The following is a 22,486-nucleotide window of genomic DNA, read 5'->3' on the forward strand; positions in this document are numbered from 1 at the left end:
CACATTACCTGGGCCTTCCTTTCTCTCCTGGTAAGTCCTCCCATCTCCCCTGGTTAGCAAGTGGGACCTGGCAACCCTAGTTCAAGCCAGAGTCCCCCCCAGAGCCCACCAAGGCCACAGTGGAGTAATAGAACATAAATCATTGCAGCATCTAATATTTATTTTACAATAGATCTGAAAGGTGACAGGGAAAAAAGCAATCATGTCTGTAATTAAGTTCACCAGTATCTACCGAAAGGTAAAACAAGGAGCTGAAAGTAAATGATCAAAGCTATTAACTGCTACTTATTTATTCTATATGAACAAGGAGTAAAGGACTATTATCTCTTTGCTATGAAGTTGGTATTTTAAAGTCATTTCTATTGCACACTCCTGTCTATCATTTGGTACTTCATCTAATATCCAGAAAGACCACCATTAACCTTGAAGAGATAACTTTCCTTCTTCTTGAAGAGGTATACACTCACAGACAGCTTGTAACTTCAGTTTGTAGGTTCTGTGGGTAGGCTGCCAATCCCCAGTTGGGGGCAGGGGATCCTCTGGTTTGAAGGCCCTCCCCCCACTTCAGGGTTATCATAAAGTGGAGGGGGCATTGAATGTCTGCTGGGCATTCCATTGTACCCTATGGAGACTGGTTCCCATAGGGTATAATGGAGAATCAATCCACAAGTATCTGGGCCTCTGGAGAGACTTTTTTTTTTTTAGGTAGAGGCACCAAATTTTCAGCATAACATCTGGTGCCCCTCCTCAACTCCCCCCCATAAAAGTTTCAAAAAAATTGGACCAGGTGAGTGAAAGGAAAGATTGGGTGGGGTTGCTGCAGATTCTATAGGGGGCACCATCCTTGTGCCCCACCTGTTTACAATTTAGAATGAAAGTCCCCGCCCCCACACCAGTTTCCATTGACATATCATAGTTATCTTAAACAAGGCATTAAAGAGCCTATGATTAAGGCTCAAACTCCCCAGCAGGGCAGCCTTGCTTCCTCCTCTGTTTTGCACGCAGACTGCACCCTTCTGCATCTAGAGGCTCCACCCCTTCCTGGCTCATTCCATTCCTAGCTAGGGGTTACACACTCTGCATCAATCACCAGTGAATGTTCCATGACACATCATTTAAAGCTAAAAGTTGGAAACGGAAAACGTCAATCACAGACCAGAGTCACAAATCAATTCTCTTCAACTGCTCAGTGAACCATACAGACATACCAATTAACTTATATTTTACTGTTGAAACAGAAGAAGGAAAGTTTTAAAGCACAGAACCACATTACCCACATAAGCACACAAGAAAGAGTAGCAGGGAGGGGAGGGTTTTAAGCAAAGAAGCAGCAAGAGGAGGGCTATATATCCTTTCCTTTCTGCCTGTCATTTTTTCATTCTGTATTGCTTCTGACTCCCATACACATACACACCTCTTTAGAGTTCTGGGCTCTTGCTTATTCTTACAAATACACTGTTTGAACAAGGAAAAGTAGCTTTGGGAGGAATTTACTGTACAATCCTAAGGAGAGTTACTCTAGTCTAAGACCAATGAAATGAATGAGCTTAGACTGATGTAACACTCTTTAGTTGCCATGTTAGAGTGGTTAAGTGGCATGCAGAGAAAGAATACAACTCCAGCAGCACTTCTATAACCCAAATCATCTCTCTCCCGCATGCTGCTTTCTTTAGGGGGGAAAAGCCATCTAGACTTTTTCCCATGCAAACACGTAACGTGTTGCTCCATCCAAGAATTTGGAGGTCTGTATTGCATGTGATGGCAGTTGACCGGATAGCATGTGATGTGAAAGGTCTCAGCCTGGGATCCTGGAGTGCAGCCGCCATTCAGAATAAGACTGACCTTGATAGATCAACAGCGTGGCTCAGTAACCCAGTTTGCATGAATGCACATACATCCCTCCTGCATGCACATACATCAGTTTGTAAGACAGAGCCAGCATGTGTTCACTTTACGAGTACCTGGATAAATGTGAGCTTTATATCATGTGCAGCTGTATGTAACATGAGAATGATTGAATATGTGTATTTTTAAAAAGTGTACAATGAACATAGATTGTAGGTTTGGCAACTTCTGGATGGAGCCTGGAGATCTCCAGGAGATACAGATCATAACAATCAGTTCCTGAGAATGGAATGGCTACTTTGGAGGGTGGAGTCTATGGCATTATAACCAGCTGAGGTCTCTTTCCTCCCCATGCCCCACCCATAAATCTCCCTGTCTTTTCCCAGCACAGAGACCAATGCTAGAGAAACAACGAACAGTTTCAACCAGCTTTTGTTTTTAGTGGCTATGCCTGACAGTTCCAATTTGAAGGTGGTCTTGGAGTGCTATGAACAGGGCCGGATTAAACCCTGTGGAGGCCTCCAGGCAGTCAAAATCTCGGGGGGTCCCTTGCAAATTATCTCGGAGTTGGAGCGGCCACCCCACTGCCTGCAGCCCCCTTCTCAAAAGCCCCTTTGACAAAGTTGTGGGGAAAGGCAGAGAGAGGCAAACTTGGCGATGACGCCAGCATCAGTCACACCAGGCAAGTAGGGCAAAGAGCAGCTCAGTTGCTGGCTGTGCATGCAGGCTGGAAGGCATGCAGGCTGGGGGGAGAAGCCAGCCTGAGGCCCCTAAAGGCATGGGGGCCCATAGGCTAGTGCTTACTTGGCCTAATTGTTAATCTGGCCCTGGCTATGAATATAAACTGAGTAATTTTTTGCTTCTTTGGATATTCTCTCTCACAGTAGCCTTGTGGAGTTACCTTCTTCTGAAGCTTCCTTAATGTTTTTTTTTCCTTGTCAACTAACCTTGGCTCTGAACAGTGGGTAGGGCTGGCCCTGCCAACTAGGCAAACTAGGTGATTGCCTAGAGTGCTGGCCTCATGGGGGAACCAAATTGGGCACCCCATGTGACTCGGTGACATTATCAATGTGTGTGTGTGTGTGGGGGGCCTCCAGAAGTTAGCCTTGCCTAGGGTGCCAGACAACCTAGGGCCCACCCTGACAGTGGGAGACAACAGACAGCAATGTCCTTGGCATTGCTGTCTTTCCCCTCAATAGCGAGACTTAAAATTCACAAGTACTCAGTTCAATAAATTGAAGCCGGAGCTTAAGAGGACTTCTTTGCCCGATAGTAAAAGAAAACATAAAAGACGGCAAGTTTTGTTGCTCTTTCACGGCTGAAATTAAGATGGGGAAGGCAGTCTTAAATAAGAAGAAGATTGTGGGGGTTGATGATATAAGCCTGTGGAAAACCAAACCCATCTGTCAGACTGGTTTCACGAGATTCTGCTCTAGTGCTGCTCCAGACTGGACCATACAGTACCAACAAGAAAGTGTAAAGGGGGTGTTTGAGTCTCACAGGGCATAATTGGTGACTCTGCCTTGCGTGCCGTAAAATGACACATAGGTTGTACTGGAACCAGTCACAGCTTGTTCCATGACATCCAAAGCCAATGTATATGATTTGGCTGCCTGAGAGACATCATTTATTACATTTCTATTCCACCTTGCTTTGATCACAGAATGCAAGGTAATGAACATAAGCTTTCCTAGATAAAGCCACTGACCAGATCCATGCCTCTTGACTTCAGCAAGGGGTCTGCATTGTGTCTCAGTAGAACACAGCTGATGCCCTGCTCAGTTTCTATGCTTGCTGCCAGAACTGGTGGGGAATGGTGCTAGGACTTTGCTCATTAGATAATACTGCATCTCTGTAAACATCAGAGATGCCATGAGCTGTCTTATAAAGCCTGTGTAGGCTAGACAGTTTGTCAAAAGGACAGGTGCTGTTATTAGTTTTCCTCTGCTTTAATGGAAACTTCACTGTCCCTGACTTCATGTGAGTGTTTGTTTAAACCGGATTTCTATTTTATTATAACATTTTGAGCATGTTAATTAATTTAAAAGGCAGTCATACAATAAATAATGTCTGTGGGATGGTGGAGTTAATAGGGAAGATCTGAGTTAAGGTTCCTGTTTGTTTGAGATGATCAATGTAAAGGGAAATGTGTATACTGATGCTTTTGAAGAGAAGAAAGTATATTTATTTTGACATGAGTTCACTGATCTCCCAGGAAAGAAAATGTTCAAAATACTGTTCTATTATCTGCCTGTTCCATTGGTGCTCTGTATTAGTATAGTACTTGCCTGGCTGCATTTTACTACATTAGCTGAACCATGACGTTAATTAGAAGCTATTCTTTCCTGTTAGTTGAAAAATCTTTTCCTTTATGCCAGACTATTTTCTGGTTATATTGAAGTAATGGCTGTGTTCTAGCAATAAAAAGGCAGTGTGTACCATCTCTGCTAATGAATGTTATCCATCACAAATGCATTTCATCTGATATTCAGATCTTTGTAGAAATCAAGGTCATAGGCTAGATAGCAGGACAGCCCTCAACTAGAGTCAAATACATTTTTAAATGGAAACATTACTAAAGGAAGGATGAAAAGTAGGGGTTTCATTCATTGCAAATTGGTAATGTAATAGGTTGACTTTTGTGGGCTGCTGTTCCATGTTAATAGTGGGCATTCTGGACCATATTCTTCATCCAGGTAGAGTCTTACTGCCAGACCCTGCTTTTAGGTTTGTATGATACCAAAGAAAGCGGGTTGTGGACCGGAAGAACATGGGGGAGGGGTGTCATGATGCTGGGCGTAGTGATATGTCGCTTCCAGTAGAAACCCAGAAGTGACATTGGATAGCTTAAGTTGTTGCCAGAAGTTTTGGCAATACCTAGAGCAACCCTTGTGTCACTTCTGGGCTTTTATTGGAAGTGATGTAGCACCGCATGCAACGCTGCTGATTGTTAATAATTTTTTTACTGCTACCAGCAGGGGCAGCAGCAGGCAACAGGAGCAGCCAAACCCTCACCAGGGGGTTGGCTGCTCCACCAAGAATAGCTCTCGCGTGCTAAAGACTGGAGTTTATTTAGGCTTAGCAAGGTGTTATAAGCAGGGTGGTGGTGGTTTACCATAGAAAAATCAAGGAAAAACAGGCTTGCTACATCCCTCTTGTGAAGACTGGGGATCCCTGGCAGTCCTCTTGAGAGGTCACCCTTTGGTGCAATTCAGTATCAGTAGGGTTGCCAGGTCTGGGTTGGAAAATACTTGGAGACTTTGGGGGTGGATCCAGGAGAGGGTGGGGTTTGGAGAGGGGAGGTTCCCTCAGCAGAATACAGTTTCATAGAGTCCACCCTTCCAAGCAGCCATTTTCTCCAGGGGAGCTGATCTCTGCCACCTGAAGATCAGCTGTAAAGGTGGGAGATCTCCAGGCGCCGCTTGGAGACTGGCAACTCTACATATCAGCCAGTAAAATCTGAAGGTCTTGATCCTTGAATACCTTTTTAAAAGTTGCGGCATCCTAATTTCTTGCACACATCACCACCTACTCAAGGGATACTTTCCCACAGGCAGGCTGTTCGCTGCCTTCAGTGTGTTATCTCCAACTATGCACTATTCAGCTGGGAATCGGCAGTGTAAGCCTGAAGCCTGAGATACACTGGAAAAGGACAACTAAAGGGCATTTCATGGGGTTTTGTTTAAAGATTCACTGTCTCTTTGCCATACAATGTTCTTCCATCTGTAAACCTGCTATAGGTAGTAACTGGACAGGTAAAAACCCACAGATATATTTAGTACTTTTTGTAGACATGTAGATATTCCTTGTAAGTGCCAAAATTATGTATAACATGCTAATTTTCTGTTCTCTCTCTTCTTTGGATGGATTTGGACAATCTCAAACTTCACACAATTGCCAGATTAATTTTTCAGTGCCCATCTACTTGAATCCTGTGTGTTCAGGCTGCTTGTTGTGCAGTTTTCTGTTGCCATGCTTAAGAACTTCCGGCAAATGTTGCTACCTAAAATGTGGCACTGGTAGACCCCATTATGTATCAAATCACTCTAATAATCAGGTACACATCCAGTGAAATTTGTATGAGAAGGTATTTGAGGTCATCTAAAATGTAGACCCCCTTATGGCTGAGTATAACTGCTGTCATTAAATTAGCTTGTTAAATATTATGACCTGTATGCTACAGTGATTTGAATTTTCATAAATGCTGAAAATAGCTTTAAAATTAAAGGCATAATGTGTGATAAGGACCTTTCTGTTGTCCATGCTGCATTTGTGTACATCAGGCTCCTTAATTCTTTTTTAAAATCTGTTCTTCGTAACTGTAGATTTATAAACATGTGACCTCTTTTTTGCATCTTTACTATGTATTAAAATGCCAGGGGAAAAATTGCTCTTGCTTTCTTTCAGTAGCATGTAGCTACATCAAAATAGAGAGTATGTGTCAGTCGGAAAAACAGAGAGTGATAACATAGTCTCAAACATTTCACAGAGGAAAATACAGACCTGCCTATAAGTCTAGGCTTGCCAAGTGCCAATTCACCTGCTATGGCAAGTGATCTTCCACTTACAGAGTTGGAAGGGGCCATCCAGGTCATCTAAGCCAACCCCTGCACAAGGCAGGATCAGCCTAAAGCACCTCTTACAAGTGTTTGTCCAGCTACTGTTGAAGACTGCCAATGAGGAAGAACTCACTACCTCTCAAGGCAGCTGAACTACTTCTGCCTTCCTTCCCGCCTTCTACATACACCACTGTTCAAATGAGTGGAGGAAAATTGGGAAGGAGACACTGTGTAAGTGATAACATAACTTCTGGCTAAAATCTGGAAATGATGTCCCCGATGCTGTAGGCTAGGATTTTGCTGATCACTGTGATTTAAACTGGAAATGAAGTTCACATATACATGATGCCTTCCCCACCACACCCTACCCTCAAAGTCTCCTGGGGATTGCAGGCATGTACTGTAACGTACTGAGACAGGAGACGTTGGTAGGGCAACATGCTTTAATGGAGGCACGTTACAAGAGAGGGAACACGCGGGCCGGGTCCCGCTTATGTACAACTCCGGGAACCTCCCTCCAGACAGGCCAGTCCAATCCTGGCCTGTTGAACTTCCCGCCACAGCTGGTGATTGGCTGGGAGTTCGTGCCCTGCGCTGAGCAGCCCGGGGACAGCCCGGTCGCTCCGCGCAGGGTCGCGCTGGCTGGTTTTATATTATTGCGTTATTGCGTTGTATCGTTATCTCGATACACTACACCCCCCCCCCCAGTTGCTGTACATAGTCTCTTAGGTAGGCGGGACGTCGGCGCTCCCGGGTGGATCGTCTAGGAGCTGCCTGGGGTGTCGGCGCTGCTTCGGTCGCGGGAGTCTCTCTGGGGGCCGAGGCTGCTGTGGGTTGCTGATCGATCTCTGTGGGTCGCTCGGCCTCTGCTGGTCCGGGGAGTTCGCTGGCAGGCCGGGTCGGTGCTGGCGTTGTGGCCTCTGCCAGTCCCCTAGCCGGCTCTCCCCCGGGTACTTCCTCCTCCACGTCAATCGGCCCTTCCGGTAGAGTGCGGCGGCGCAGCTGGTCGATGTGCCGCCGAAGAGTTTGGCCCCCCTCTGTGGATACCTCGTAATGACGGGTCCCAATTACCTGCCTCACTCGACCCGCCACCCACATGGGTCCCTGGGCGTAGTTCCATGCAAACACGGGGTCCCCTGCGAAGAACCCTCGGGCTGCCTCCCGGACCTCCAGGGATCCTCGGATGTCCGAGGCTCGGTCGGGGTGTAGCCTGTCGAGCCTCGTGATGAGTTTGCACCCCATGAGGAGTTCTGCCGGGCTCACCCCCGTGACCGGGTTGGGGGTTACCCAGTTGTCGAACAGGAAGGTGGCTAGTCTGTGGTCCCAGTCACCCTGCACTATCCGGCCCAGGGCTTCCTTGGTCGTTCGGACCATTTGCTCCGCCTGTCCGTTGGTGGCCGGGTGGAACGGGGCAGACCTTATGTGTCTAATCAGGTACCTCTGCAGGAATGCCTGGAAGTCCCCAGAGGTGAAAGCCGCCCCATTGTCTGTGACAATAGTGTCCAGAATACCATGGGTGCTAAGGGCCCGGCGCAGAGCCCGTATTGCGGCTGCTGATGACGTGGACGCTACTGGAATGACCTCCAGCCATTTGGTGTAGGCGTCCACCATGATCAGAAAGATCTGTCCCTGGAAGGGCCCCGCAAAGTCTAAGTGGAGCCTGGACCAAGGTTTCCTAGTGGTTTCCCACCGTGTGACCGGGGCGCTTGGTGGCTCAGGGCGTGACTCCTGACATGCGCTGCACCTCCGCACCCAGTTCTCGAACTCCTCATCCATCCCCGGCCACCAGACGTAGCTCCTGGCTAGAGCCTTCATCCTGACTATGCCGGGGTGGGTCTCGTGGAGTGACTCCAGAACTCGCTTCTGCAGCGGGGGGGGGGGGGACCACCACCCTGCTTCCCCATAAGATGCACCCTTTGTGGGCTGCTAGCTCCTCTCTCCTCATTTTGTAGGGCTTGAACTCTTCCCCCATGTTCCCTTCTGGCCACCCCCTCACCACCCAGTCGAGAACCCTTGCCAGTGTTTTGTTCCTCCCTGTAGCCTTTGCGACCTCCGCGGCGTGGAGGGGCTGTTCTGGGAGGGATTCGACCAACATGACCAGGTGTGTGGGGGCTGGATCAGGTTCTGTGACGGGTAGAGGCAAACGGCTGAGCGCGTCCGCGTGGCCCATAGCCTTGCCTGCCCGGTGGACCAGTGTGTACGTGTATGAGTTGAGGAATTGGTTCCACCTCAACACGCACTGTGAAAGTATTTGGGGGGTTTGGCAGTCTGGTGCCAACAGACCTTACAGCGGCTTATGGTCTGTAGCTATTGTGAACCTCCGCCCATACAAATAATCATGGAACTTCCGGACCCCCGCCACGATTGCCAGAGCCTCTTTGTCTATCTGCACGTAATTGCGCTCGGCCGGTGTGAGTGTACGGGAGTAGTACGCTACCAGTACCTCCCTCCCGTCCGGGAGTTGGTGCCCCAGGACTGCTCCCAACCCATAAGGCGACGCATCGCAAGCCAGGATGACGGGGAGGCCCTCGTCAAAATGGTGGAGCACCGCATTGGACACCAGGACGTCCTTGACCACCTGAAACGCAGCGGATTGTTGTTTGCCCCAAACCCAAGGGGCTTTTTTGTCCAGCAACCGGTGTAGGGGTTCTGCTAGGGCTGCCTTGTGGGGGAGGAATGAATGGTAGAAATTAAGCACCCCCAAGAAGCTTTGTAGCTCCGCTTTGCATGTGGGGGCCGGGACTTGCACGATGGCACGGGTCTTTTCCTCCGTTGGGTGGATTCCCGCTGCGTCTACGGCGAAACCCAGGAACTCCACCCATGGTACCCCCAGCAAGCATTTCTCCCTCTTGACCTTGAGACCCGCTGCCTGGAACCGGCGGAGCACCTCTCTTAGGCGGTTGCCTAATTCTTCGGAGTCCGGGGCGGCGATTAAAACGTCATCGAAGAACGGTTGGACTCCGGGGATCCCTTTAAGGAGAGCGTCCATTATACTTTGGAAAATCCCCGGAGCAACGCTAACCCCGAACTGTAGCCTCCGCACTCAGAAGGCCCCCCTGTGTGTCACAATAGTTTGGGCCTCCGCCGTCTTAGTATCTACCGGGAGCTGTTGGTAGGCCTGTGCCAGGTCCAGCTTCCCGAAGATCTTAGACCCTGCTAGGGCAGCCAAGACGTGGCTCACCACCGGCACTGGGTAGGGGTTATCCTGCAGTGCCTTATTTATTGTGCACTTATAGTCGGCACTTATAGTGAGATCCGCACTTGTGCACTTATAGTGAGATCCGCACCTCCCCGTTTGGCTTGATCGGGGTTACGATGGGAGTCTCCCAGGTGGTGTAATCCACCGGCTCCAGGACCCCTTGGGCAGTGAGGCGGTCTAGTTCGGCCTCTATTTTTGGTTTCAAGGCGAACGGGACCCGCCTCGCCTTGAGCCGGATCGGCCTGACCGTCGGGTCTAGTGGTAGGGAGATGGCCAGCCCTTTGTAGCTCCCCAGGGAGCCGTCGAACACGTCTGGGAACTCTTGGCATATCTCACCGAACCCCCTGGGTGTTAGGGTTTGCCCCACCCCCTCCAAGCGGATCCCCAAGGGCTTGAACCATGCCAGTCCTAGCAGGGTGGTAAGCTGGCGCTTTACCACCAGGATGTCCAGCAGGCCATAGAAGGACCCCCGCTCGACGTGTACCCAGGCCCACCCCATGATTTGCACCAGATTCTTCTGAAAGTCCCAGAGTATGAAGTCCGCCGGCCTTAATTGAAGCCGCTGGTGGGGGCACAGTTTCCTCAGGGTCTCCTCTGCTATAATGGAAATGGAGGAGCCTGAGTCCACCTCCATTTGGCAGGGGTTCCCTTCGATGAGGACCGCCATTTTGATCTTATCGGGGGTGGCGAGGGGCAAGTTCAGTACCTGTAGGGTAGTGGAGGCTGTGGAGTGGAACTCCGCCGACTCGTGGTGCGTGGTTGGCCTCCGGCGGTTGGGCTTGGCTCGGCAAGCCCTTGCAATGTGGCCGGTCTTTCCGCAGCTCCGGCAGTCCCAGGTCCGGTACTGGCAGTCCCTTCTGTCGTGGGGGTCGCCGCAGCTGGCGCACTTGGGGGCCGGCGGTCTCTCCGCCGCTGGGGATCGTTCGGCTGCTCGGGGTCGTTGTGGTGCGCGGTTGGTTGCCCCTGCTGGGCGGCGCAGCTGGAACGCTTCTCCCTCGTCCGGACAGTCGGGGTCCAGCTCCTCGTGGTGGACCGCGTCGGCCCTCGCCTTGGGAAAGGTCCTCGCGGTTCTCTTGAACGCCATGGCTTCGCTGAAGGCGCTCTGCAGAGTGAGCTCTTCCTTCGCGAAGAGCCTCTGTTGGAGCCTCTCGTCGCGGAGGCCCCACGTGAACCGATCGGCCAGGGTCTCTTCCAGCCGAGGAAAGTCGCAGTTTCCCGCAATCTGGTGTAGGGCCGCCAGATAGTCGGCGGCTGATTCTCCTGCTGCTTGGTCTCGCCGGTGGAAAAGGAACCGGCGGGCCACCCGAGATGGTTGCGGCAGGAAATGGCCAGTGAGGATCCTGATGATCTCCGCGAAGGACTTCTCGGTGAGTTTTGCGGGGGCCGAGAGACCCTTGGCGATCTCGAACGTGGCCGCCCCGCAGACGCTCAGGAGAACGTCCCTCTTCATGCTGTCCTCTGTGATTCGATTGGCCCTCAAGTAGCATTCAACCCGTTCTGCATAGGACTCCCAGCCCTCAGGATTCGCGGGGTTGAACGGCTCGATGTAATCGGTGGTACCGCTCTGGGTTGCCATGGTGGCGATGGCGGCGGTCGTGGCCCGTGGGTTGCCCTGTCTCTGATGTAGCCGACGTGGCTAGAATCCCACCTTCGTCACCTCTGTAACGTACTGAAACAGGAGACGTTGGTAGGGCAACATGCTTTAATGGAGGCACGTTACAAGAGAGGGAACACGCGGGCCGGGTCCCGCTTATGTACAACTCCGGGAACCTCCCTCCAGACAGGCCAGTCCAATCCTGGCCTGTTGAACTTCCCGCCACAGCTGGTGATTGGCTGGGAGTTCGTGCCCTGCTCTGAGCAGCCCAGGGACAGCCCGGTCGCTCCGCACAGGGTCGCGCTGGCTGGTTTTATATTATTGCGTTATTGCGTTGTATCGTTATCTCGATACACTACATGTACCTGGCTACCTTTTCTGTAATACACTTTATTTTCATACCAAGGATTATTTTGTGAAGCAGGGCCGGTGCGTGGGAGTCGGCGAACTAGGCAATGGCCTAGAGCGCTGGCTCTCACAGGGATGCCCTCTCCCTCTGTCACCCTCGGCTGCGCCCGTCCCCCTGCCCTCCTCCCGCCATCCCTTCCTTCACAGTGTTGGAAGCCAGCACCGCACTCAGCTCGCCTCGCCCCCCCCCCCGCCACCGAGCCTAGGCTGGTTCTTACCAGCTTCAATGTGGCTGCGTGCAGCTTCTAAGCCTTTGAAGGGTCTGTGGGAGGAGAATTCGCTCCCCCCCACTTCCGGTTCCTAGAAGGAGGGGGAGCGAACTCTCCTCCCGTGGGCCCTTCAAAGGCTTAGAAGCCATGCACATTGAAGCTGGTAAAGACCAGCCTTGGCGGCAGCAACAGCAATAGAGAGGAGGGGAGTGCGGCCTGGCTTGTAGTGCTGCAACAGAGGGAGGGCGGGGGGTAAGGATCAGCCAGGGGGGTTGGGTGACAGAGGCTTTGGAAGCCTTGGCAGAGACTGTCTAGTACATAGGGACAGTTGCAATGTAAGTGATAAAGGGTTTCAAATAGCACATCTACTAAGTAAGCATCCCCCACCATGGTTTGATGTGGTAATGCAAAATTAGTCTTTTACAAAGCAATACGCCACTCCACAAGATTTTGTGCTATAATGTGCTACCCATGTTCAGTCTGTAATATTCTTGTTCATCACTTTCTGTTCATGGTGTGTTGGTAGGGATGTCATAGATTTTCCAGACAGCTCTTTGGCTTACAAAGTTTAAAAATATTCTGCAACTTTATGCCTTGCAAAATGTCAACGTTCCTGGCATGCTCTGAGTTAGTGTGAAGTAGTGAAGATTTTTTTTAGTAAATGAATGGAAAACAAACCTGATGAAGGATTCACAAGACTGTTCTGTTATTACAAACATTAATAAGAAACTGGTTTTATTTCCCATTTTCTTTGCCACCTTGACAGCATTCATTACACCAATCTTTATTATTTTGCAGGTCAGAACTTGCCTCGTGCTGTGATGCAGCTCACAACTTTATCACTTCACAAAACAACACCCCGCTGGGAAGCAACATGAGTTATGAGGTGGACAATAAAAAAACCATCCACATCACAGAGGAAATATTCAGGATGCTACCTGAAGTACGGAGAGCTCCTTTGATACCTTCTGTGGCCAGAGATATGTAATCTTTTAAGATTTGTTTATTTATTTGACTTGTTTACATCATGCTTTCCTCCAAGGTGGGTTCAAGGAGGAACCTTATGGTATCCATAAATAATATTTAAAAAAGAAAAACCAGATAGCAATATACCCATAATAATACATCCAACAATACAATTCAGTGAGAAAACTCAAACATCATTGTCAGCCCCAAAAAACTAAACAGATGTGTCTGTTTTCCTGAAACAGCTGTAAAAAGGAGCCCTTCTGGATCTCAATGACAGTCCATTCCAAGATTAGGTGAAATGACAAAAAAAAAGCTGTGGCAGTAGAAGAAAAAACTACCCCAACCTGAGAAAGGGCAAGAAGTAATCCCTCTGAAAGGCACAGCTGCCCAAAGATTCAGAGAGCAGTAGGGAGGGAGAGAGAGGTGGTCCCTCATATATGTGTCATCAATGCCCTCAGTATTCTGTTACCTGCATGCCACATAATGTTTTATCAAGTTTCAACTTGATCTTTTTTAAAATGAATTTTCTTGTTTATCAGAGATGATGATGCTTACCTAGTGCACTAATTGTGCACCTGTGGTCCCTTGGGTTAAACAATTATTCTCTTACTTTGCCCTATTTTGAGAACCAGCAGAGCCCTAGGCTTTTAACAAAATGCTATCCTGCTTAGTGCCCTGGCCAGGATAGCCTGATTAAATAATATCTCAGAAGCTAAGCAGTATCAGCCATGGTCAGTGTTCGGATGGGAGACTACCAAGGAAGTCCAGGGTTGTGCTTTCGAGGCAGACATGGCAAACCACCCCTGAACATCTCTTGTCTTGAAATCCCATAAGTTAGCTGTGACCTGGTGTGGGTGGGTGGGAATGCTGCTTAATATAGTGCATCAAGTTAGGCACAAAAATTCGCTTCAGGCTGTACATCTGGCTTATGAATTCAAATACCTTCCTGGGGAGAGCTGCTACCAGTCACAGTATATAGTGCTAGCCCAGATAAATCCAAGTTTGACAAGAGAAATATCCTTGTGAAAGGTTCCCATTGTTGGATTAGTACACGTCTAGGATCTATCCATTATTTTTGTTTTCAGTCTCAGCCTCTGGAGCACCCCTTCAGGAACTGTGCAGTGGTTGGAAATGGAGGGATTCTGAAGGACTCCAACTGTGGAGCAGAAATTGACCAATTTGACTTTGTTTTCAGGTGAGAACTTGTGAACCACAAGGCAGTTAAAATTAGATATATAAACCAGGATATCAGAAATGTCAGTAAGTAATTAGCTGTCCATGCTTCACAAGTGGCAAGTTCACATGCACAGAGGTATATGTTCTTGTATCCTTCTATTCTGTTTCCCCCTCCTAGTCTGCCTGTTTTCATTATTCATGAACACACTACAAGATAGATGCCTGCTCACTGCGAAGGGTGGGGTACTTGCTCAGAAATATGTGTGAGACTTACACAAGTATGCTTTTAGCATCATATGACTCCTATACAATCTCCTTTTTAAGTGATCCATGTTGGTATGTAGGGAGTCGAGATGCAGAAAAGGGTAAGTATCCTGTACTATCTATAGTTTGCTGTATAAGAATTGTATATTTTGGGTTTTGTTTGATAACTGTCCTTACTCCACAATGGCTTTCTTTTTCTTTTTCTTTTGCTAAACTAAACATAAATGGAGTTCCATCACCCTCTACATCTGTTCATGTTAAATTCTACCTAGCTTTGTCCATACCACATCCTTTTGCATCTGATGGGAAGTGGAAATTTTGCTGGACATCTCCTTGAGCTACATGAAATTTCTGGGACAGGTTGTCCAAGGATTTGGAATGAAGTGCCATCAGTATGTAGATGACACCCAGCTTCATTTCTTTCTTATATCAAAACACAGTGGAAATCCCAAATCAGTGTTTGGTGATAGTAATGGCTGGATGATGGCTCATGGGCTGAAATTCAATCCAAAAACAATTAAAATGCTGTTTGTCAATGACCCAGCACTTTTGTCACCTAGTTAGGTGGGTGGTGAACAGAGATGGATCCTTCTCAGTGAAGGTGACTTCATTATGGAATACTCAGTCCCCACTAAGATTTATGTGCTGCCTGGTCTGTATAGTATTAAGCACCCAAGTGAAGACATTTTTTAATTTGCTCACACATTTAAGTAAATTTAGTAGATGGCTGCATAGCAATTTTAGCTAGATTTCACTAGATAGCAGTTTTATGTTCTATTTGACTCTGCAGTGCTTTCCATCTTGCAATTTCCTCACCTAATAGTTGATTTTATCTTGCTACTTAACAGGTTTTATATTTGTTGATTTTGTCAATGCTCTTTGCTGCTGCCAATGATTATCTATTGTCTCGTTTTTTGCATTTTGCATTTATTGCATGTCTAGTTTTATGCTTTGGGTTACCTCAGATGTGATTGTATGGGTAGGACAAACCTCCTAGGTAAACCAGTGAATAAGCACTGTTTTTTTCATTTGATAGCACTGAAAATAGTAGCGTATTTGTATATTTTCCTGCCTATATCTACCACCTGTCTAAGGCATCTACAGTACATTCCTAAGCAGAGCTGCACCTAAGTCTGTTGACTTCAATGGCTTTTGAAGCACTTAACTCTGTTTAGGATTGCATTGCAAGTGTCATATATTATTGCCTGACAATTATTGGGATGTTTTAATGATGGACCATTTATAGTAGCTTTTCAACAGCTCTTGTAAAATTCCAGATGTAACCTTCCTCCCACCATGGGAAGCATCAGACACGATGTTGGCAGTAAAACAAATCTTGTGACCATCAACCCGAGCATTATATCCCAGAGGTGAGTATAACTGCAAGTTTGTTTGCAGCTCATGTTTGATTGCTTGACTCTCCGTTTTAGAAACTGGCTGGTTGGTGTATCTCTACATTGGCAGCTGCATTCCAATTGCTTCATTAGTGGTCCCTAGCTCCCTCTTAATGCAAATTAAATCTCCTTAAGCTATTCATCCTTTCAGAAACAGCAGAACTTTCCGTGAAATAAGGAGAGCTGGCCTCTTTCCCCCTCTTGCTTCAACAAGCTCTTAAGCATCAGACAAAGACAGTGTTACTCAAATCATAGCCACTGCCTAAACAATGGCTGTGGGGATGAATTCCAGGCATCTGACATCTCTCAAATGTTATTCAAGGTTTTGCTTCATTTCAAGCCTAATTTCAAGGTTCTTTCACAGAGCAACCCCATAGAATGATAGAGTTGGAAGGGACCTCCAGGGTCATCTAGTCCAACCCCCTGCACAATGCAGGAACTCACAAACACTTCCCCCTAAATTCACAGGATCTTCATTGCTGTCAGATGGCCATCTAGCTTCTGTTTAAAAACCTCCAAGGAAGGAGAACCCACCACCTCTCAAGGAAGCCTGTTCCACTGAGGAATCGCTCTAACGGTCAGGAAGTTCTTCCTAATGTTGAGCCGGAGTTCCTAATGTTGAGTTCTTCCTAATGTTGAGCCATCTCCAGAGCTAGTTTAACATCATGTGCATTTAGCAGATACATGCCAAACAAGCTGTAAGGGGGAAATCGTCTCCTTATTATGGAAGGAAAAGCACCTTGTTGTTGCTTTATGAAAGTTTGAGTGCTTTCTGCTGTGGGACTGTTCAGTGTATGCCTGGTTGTGTGCCAATTTTACTCCTGTGACAATGGGATGGATCCCATCAATCAACTGAGCAAGGTTTATTCATCTATTTATTTAAATGTTTATATTCCACCTTTCATTTTGGCTCAAGTTGGAAGTCTTCCTTCAGGCTAAAGAGTTCTCCTCCAACTTACGTGGCTTTTTCACTGGAGGAAGAGCCTACTTAAGTTGGAAGAAAGTCTCTCAGAGGATTCTTTGCTCCATCCTACTATTTTACTGAGTCAGTAGGAGAGTCTTTCTGTTATAGTTATATTTTAAAATATATTCATGTTGTTAGCATTTCAAATAATTTTGCTTAAATTATGATTCAGTCATACTTTTCATCTGTGCCATCTTCTCTTCCCCCCTCCCCCCACCCGCATACTTATGACGTGGAGGGGATGATCCAGAACCGTGTCTCCTTATGCATGGAGACTTGTGCGAGACTCATATACTTGTGGGAGAAGTGTAGCCAGAGCCATGTGAACTAGGAAAATCACAACCTGCACATTGTTTTATTTTTCAGTAGTAACTTTGAACCTTTTCCCCCAAGTTTAACTTCCCCCCAATCAGCTATCTGTCCCACATAAAATGAGCCCTGCTGTATCAGACCAATGGGCTATTCTAGTCCAGCATCCTGTTTCATATTGGGGCCAGCCAGTTACCCTGGAGGGCTAACAAACAGGATATAGAGGCCAAGATGTTACCCTGATGTTGCCTCCTAACACTGGTATTCAGAGGTTTATTGCCTCTGGATATGGAAGATCTCTTTAGTCACCATGGAAAGTAGCCATTGATAGATGTATTCTTCATTAATCTATCTAATCCTTTTTGAAAGCCACATGTGCTCATGGCCATCACTCTGTCCACTGGCAGTGAATTCCACAATGTAATTACCCATTGAGGAAAGAAGTACATATATACAATTTGTACATATAGACAACTTAACTATAGAAAATAGTTAAGCCCACCCCCTTTGTGCTGCAGTGCTTTTCTGAGTTGCCCTATTTTCCTGCAGTTGCTGTTTATCAGTTTAAAAAATGCTCCTGCAATTCACTGATAGATCTTCCAGCATTTCATCTGGTTTGATCCTCATAGAACTGAGCATTAGACACAATTTAAATTCTTCTAGAGTATCTAAACTATTAAAAAATTTCATTCAGTTTTGCATGTTTACAGATATAACAAACTGAATGAAAAGAAGGCCACCTTCCTGGAGAATATTGCAAGCTACGGAGACGCTTTCCTTTTGTTACCAGCGTTTTCCTTCAGGAGCAACACTGCTGCTTCTTTCAAGGTGCACCACACTCTGAAGGAGTTCAGTGCAAAACAGAAAGCCATCTTTTTCTTTCCCCGATACCTCAGAAATCTTGCCCAGTTCTGGAGGACTAAGGGAGTCAGAGCCTATCGGCTGTCTTCTGGCTTTATGATCACCAGCGCTGCTTTGGAACTGTGCGAGAATGTAAAGCTTTATGGCTTCTGGCCTTTCTCAAAAAATGTAGCAGGTACTCCAATCAGCCACCACTACTATGATAACCAACTACCCAAACCTGGTTTCCATGCAATGCCCAAAGAGTATAACCAGATTCTCCAGCTGCATGGAAGGGGTATCCTCAAGCTGCAGTTTGGCAAATGTCTACCTGACTAGCCCAAGGTAGGTCTCTTCACAGAACATTTTATTTAATTTTATAAATCTATAATAATTGTTTCCATAGGCACACAAATACACACACAAACACAAATGCAAGTTCACAAGGTATCATGGGAGAGGAGATGACCATTTTTAAACCATACTTCACCCCTCAAAAGTGTATGCATTGTTTCTCCAGTTTGTGGGAGCTGAACTCCCTCAGTATGTTTGGCATTTTTCTGCAGTATTGGGAGTTCCCCCAGGTTTCTAGAAACACCTCCCTTTTCTGTACCTGTACCCACTATGTGAATGTATATATCCAGAAAAAAAAACCAAAAAAACAACCCACCTAAGCTGCAGCATTAAAATAGTTTAGTGAATAGAAAAACAGCCAGCAGGAAATGAAAAACAAGTGACAAAAGGATTCAAAGCTGCTGTCAATTGGAAAAATACCTGGGAAAACAAATGGTCAAAAGATTCAGCATCAGATTCATGGATTTGGAGAAAGTGTTCCATAACTGAGATGCACAGTAGAGTAAGTGGCATTTCCAAAAGCAGATGTGAGAAATATGTGGATGACATATATGCATGAACAGCAATGTACATTCATCAGAAAGCCCTGGTCCAAGCAGAGAACCTATGTATAAATAAAGATGTTTCTACAAAACTGATTCCGTTGGGTAGCCATGTTGGTCTGAAGAAGGGTGTGTGCCTGTGAAAGCTTATACCCAGAATAAAACCTTGGTCTTAAAGGTGCTATTGGACTCCAACTTTGTTCTCTTGCTTCAGACCAACATGGCTGCCCACCTGGATGTTTACACATTTTGTGTTTGCTGTGGAAACACCAATCTGAACCAGTGTTAACCTGCAGTAATTGCATCTGCCTCATAAATTGCTAAGTTGCTTCAAGAAGGCAAATCCAGTATTTTTCTGTAACAAAGGTAAGTATTTAGAGAAGAAGAAGAAGAGAAGAGATTGGATTTATACCCCACCCTTCACTACCCAAAGGAGTCTCAGAGCAGCTTACAATCTCTTTCTCCTTCCCCTCCCTATAACAGACACCCTGTGAGGTAGGTGGGGCTGAGAGAACTCTGAGAGAGCTGCTCGAACAGAACAGCTCTGAGAGAGTTATGACTGACCCAAGTTCACTCCAGCAGTTGCATGTGGAGAAGTGGAGAATCAAACCTGGTTCTCCCAGAGAATAGTCTGCTCACTTAACCACTACACCAAACTGACAGTAGTCCAAATGGATGAAATTATATTATCATTTTAGTTACCAAATGTTAAAGAAGCATCAGTGAATTTCAAAATAAGACAAAACTGAAGCAAAAAGGCTAATTTTTCTTTCACCAGTGGACCAGTGCCAGCAGCTTTTCACATTTTGACTTGTTAACTTGCCTCCCCTCCAGCCAAAGGCACATAATTTCCACTGAACCTTATTTTGTACATGTTACATAATGTGCTTGTGCATGAAACATCGTGATATGCTTTCTTGTTTCAGAGTGATGATTGCCAAGGAAAGCGTTGGTATGCGCCTCATGCAGTCAAATGTTGGATTTGATCAAATGTCCATTTGTGAGCATAAAACTGTACTATTATTTTAATTCAAAAAATATTTTGCACTTAAGAATGGCAGTCTTCTTTTTTTGTGACATAGTGGCCGGTGTGATTTTAGATCTCGTAATCTGACTTTTTACATAAACAAGATTTTCAAAATCCACAGTACACACTGTAGTTAACAAAGCACAATCTCAGGATGATAGTTGTCAGTGAAGTTTGTATGGTTTTGGCTTGCCAAGTAGTTATAATTTTTTACAGTGCTTCTGTTTTGTTAATATCATCTAGGGTGGTTGAACGATGTCTACTATAATAGCTTTGTCATACTGTATGACTGCTCTTTTTTTTTGTTGTTGAACTGTGAAATACATACCTGATTCAGCCATGGCTTGCCTTATATGGTGGTCTTACATGGTACATAATAGAACCACAGAAATAGTGTGTGTTATAGGCAATATAGTCTTATACTCTGGTTGGTGCAGGAAATACAAAGTTAGAGCATTCCCAACAGCTGAATGTCCAGCATCCAGTGATGAAGAACTCACAGTTGTTGAATGGCTCTTGCCACTCTGAAATTTCTCCAGATGTTCAACTGAGATCAAGCTTCCTGCAGCTTAAACCCATTCTATCCAATATCGCTTCTGAAGCAGCCTCCTAAGTCTTTGCCTTCTCTTATGTTATAGTTGTTTAAATATATGAAGAGTGCAATCAAATGCCCCACCCCCAGTCTTCTATTATTCAGGTTAAGCATACCCAGTTCTTTCATCCTCTCCTCAAGGGTCTTTTTCTTACAGATTCCTAAGTGTCTCAATGCCCTCTTCTGAAACTGTTTAGGAACAATTTTAGCAACTTATGTACTGTTGTGTGAACTAGATTGTATTCTAAATATCCTCTTTAAATATATTATCCAAAATCTTTCTTTGGAAGTAAAGATATGTTCTGAATTGCCATTTGGTTCATATGGCATCTGAGAATGAAAACTACACATGACAACGAAAGATCCGTGTCTAGAAATGGGGATCTGCCCCATAGAATCATAGAGATGGAAGGGACCTCTAGGGTCGTCTAGCCCAACCCCCTGCACAATCTAGGAAACTCACAAACACCTCCCCCTAAATTCACAGGATGTTCATTGCTATCAGGTAGCCATCTAGCCTCTGTTTAAAAACCTCCAAGGAAGGAGAACCCACCACCTCCCAAGAAAGCCTGTTCCACTGAGGAATCGTTTTAACGGTCAGGATGTTCTTCCTAATGTTGAGCTGGAAACTCTTTTGATTTAATTTCAACCCATTGGTTCTGGTCCTACCTTCCGGGGCCACAGAAAACAATTCCACACCATCCTCTATATGACAGCTCTTCAAGTACTTGAAGATGGTGATCATATCACCTCTCAGCCGCCTCCTCTCCAGGCTAAACATGCCCAGCTCCTTCAACCTTTCCTCATAGGACTTGATCTCCAGTCCCCTCACCATCTTCGTCACCCTCCCAGTGTGATCCCGCCCCCTAATTGGCTGGAGTCCATTACCAAATGCAAACTAGGACAATGTTTCATCTCTTTAAGTTGTCATTGTGAGTGATCTGCATATGTGTATTCTATACACATCTTTGAGTGGATGGGTCCACTTTCCTATATGGATGGATCCTAATTTCAAAAAGAACAATTAATCATAAAGAAGAGACCTTTCCTGCTCTTCTTCTTATTTACTGGACTTGCTGCCTTAGGTGTTAACACTCAGCTACAGAAATGTACAAATCTAGACTAAGGCCACCATACCCAAATTTTGGAGTCTTTGACAATGACAGAGCTTCTAAGTTAGTTTGGAAAGAGTATTGGAAATTGGATATATGAGAGAGAGAGAGAGATTATTTACATATGTACATAAGATATGTCACGTTGCACTTCCAAGTCAACTGAGAAGCAGAGATGGTTTGCCCTTGACTTCCTCTGTAATCTTCCTTGGTGGTCTTTCATCTTCTGACCTTGCTTAGCTTCCAAAATCTGACAAGACTGGGTGATATCATGCTGCCTTCCCTCCCTAAGATGCTTTATTGAGTGCCATATAAAATGCACTCCAGCAGTCAAAAATAACATCAACCATACACGTAGCTCTGAATACTAGAACTCTCACAGCAAATGGTTACTATTCCAAATGCCCGTATGCTCATGAAATGTGTACTTCTCAAGAAGAAAGGAGAGGAGCTAGAGAGGGAAAACATAAGGGTGAGCAAATGTTCTATGACCTATCCTGGTAAGAACCTGTCTGGGAGATTCCTAAGGGAATAGGCAGTTGATAATCCAAATGGGACCTCAAAACTACACATCCTAAGAGAGTTTGGAGTTATCCAGTGGGCACCTGCTATGATCAGGGTTACAGATCCCAGCAATGTCCAGGAAGCAAAGCAGAACTGAACACACATAAGGTAGAACTGAGCACCACTAGGGACTGAAACTCAGAGCACAGAGCAGAAAGCAGTGATATAATTGGGCTATAATTGCCCATGCATCAAAAGTACTACAGAAAGCCTTACACTATAATAGGTTGGGGACTATGGTTTCAGGTTCAATCTTATACTCTTGAGAACTGAGGTATATTTTTTGTTAAAAAGGTATATATTATGCATATTTTATTGAAGAGTTTCACATTTAGCTCATAAGTTTAAATTCTTAATGTTCATTTCATTAGAATATCTATTAATGTTAAATTATTGAAAAGATGAAATTTTCTTCTATTAACACAAGGCAAGGAAAACCTGCATTACATAATAGTTATCTAATAAAGACTGCAATATGTCCCTTGGACAGCATTTTGAGACCATTTGTGGAATTACATTAATCTAACAAGGAATCTGATGCTCAAAATTGGAACACTGCTTTCTG

General features: G+C 45.9%; 1 protein-coding gene across 1 annotated transcript in view; it reads left to right on the forward strand.

The window, feature by feature from the left end:
• The window catches only part of ST8SIA6 (ST8 alpha-N-acetyl-neuraminide alpha-2,8-sialyltransferase 6), a 61,600-nt gene extending 41,605 nt beyond the window's left edge, over window positions 1–19,995 (forward strand). The window contains exons 5-9 of the mRNA XM_060248417.1: window positions 12,613–12,757; window positions 13,869–13,978; window positions 15,501–15,593; window positions 17,601–18,075; window positions 19,553–19,995. Of these exons, the coding sequence (XP_060104400.1) occupies window positions 12,613–12,757; window positions 13,869–13,978; window positions 15,501–15,593; window positions 17,601–18,069 (817 nt within the window). The 3' untranslated portion in view covers window positions 18,070–18,075; window positions 19,553–19,995. The remainder of the gene's footprint in view (window positions 1–12,612; window positions 12,758–13,868; window positions 13,979–15,500; window positions 15,594–17,600; window positions 18,076–19,552) is intronic.
• The last annotated feature ends 2,491 nt before the right edge of the window (window positions 19,996–22,486 follow it).

This window comes from Heteronotia binoei, chromosome 10 (assembly GCF_032191835.1).
Source record: "Heteronotia binoei isolate CCM8104 ecotype False Entrance Well chromosome 10, APGP_CSIRO_Hbin_v1, whole genome shotgun sequence".
Classification (NCBI taxonomy): domain Eukaryota; kingdom Metazoa; phylum Chordata; class Lepidosauria; order Squamata; family Gekkonidae; genus Heteronotia; species Heteronotia binoei.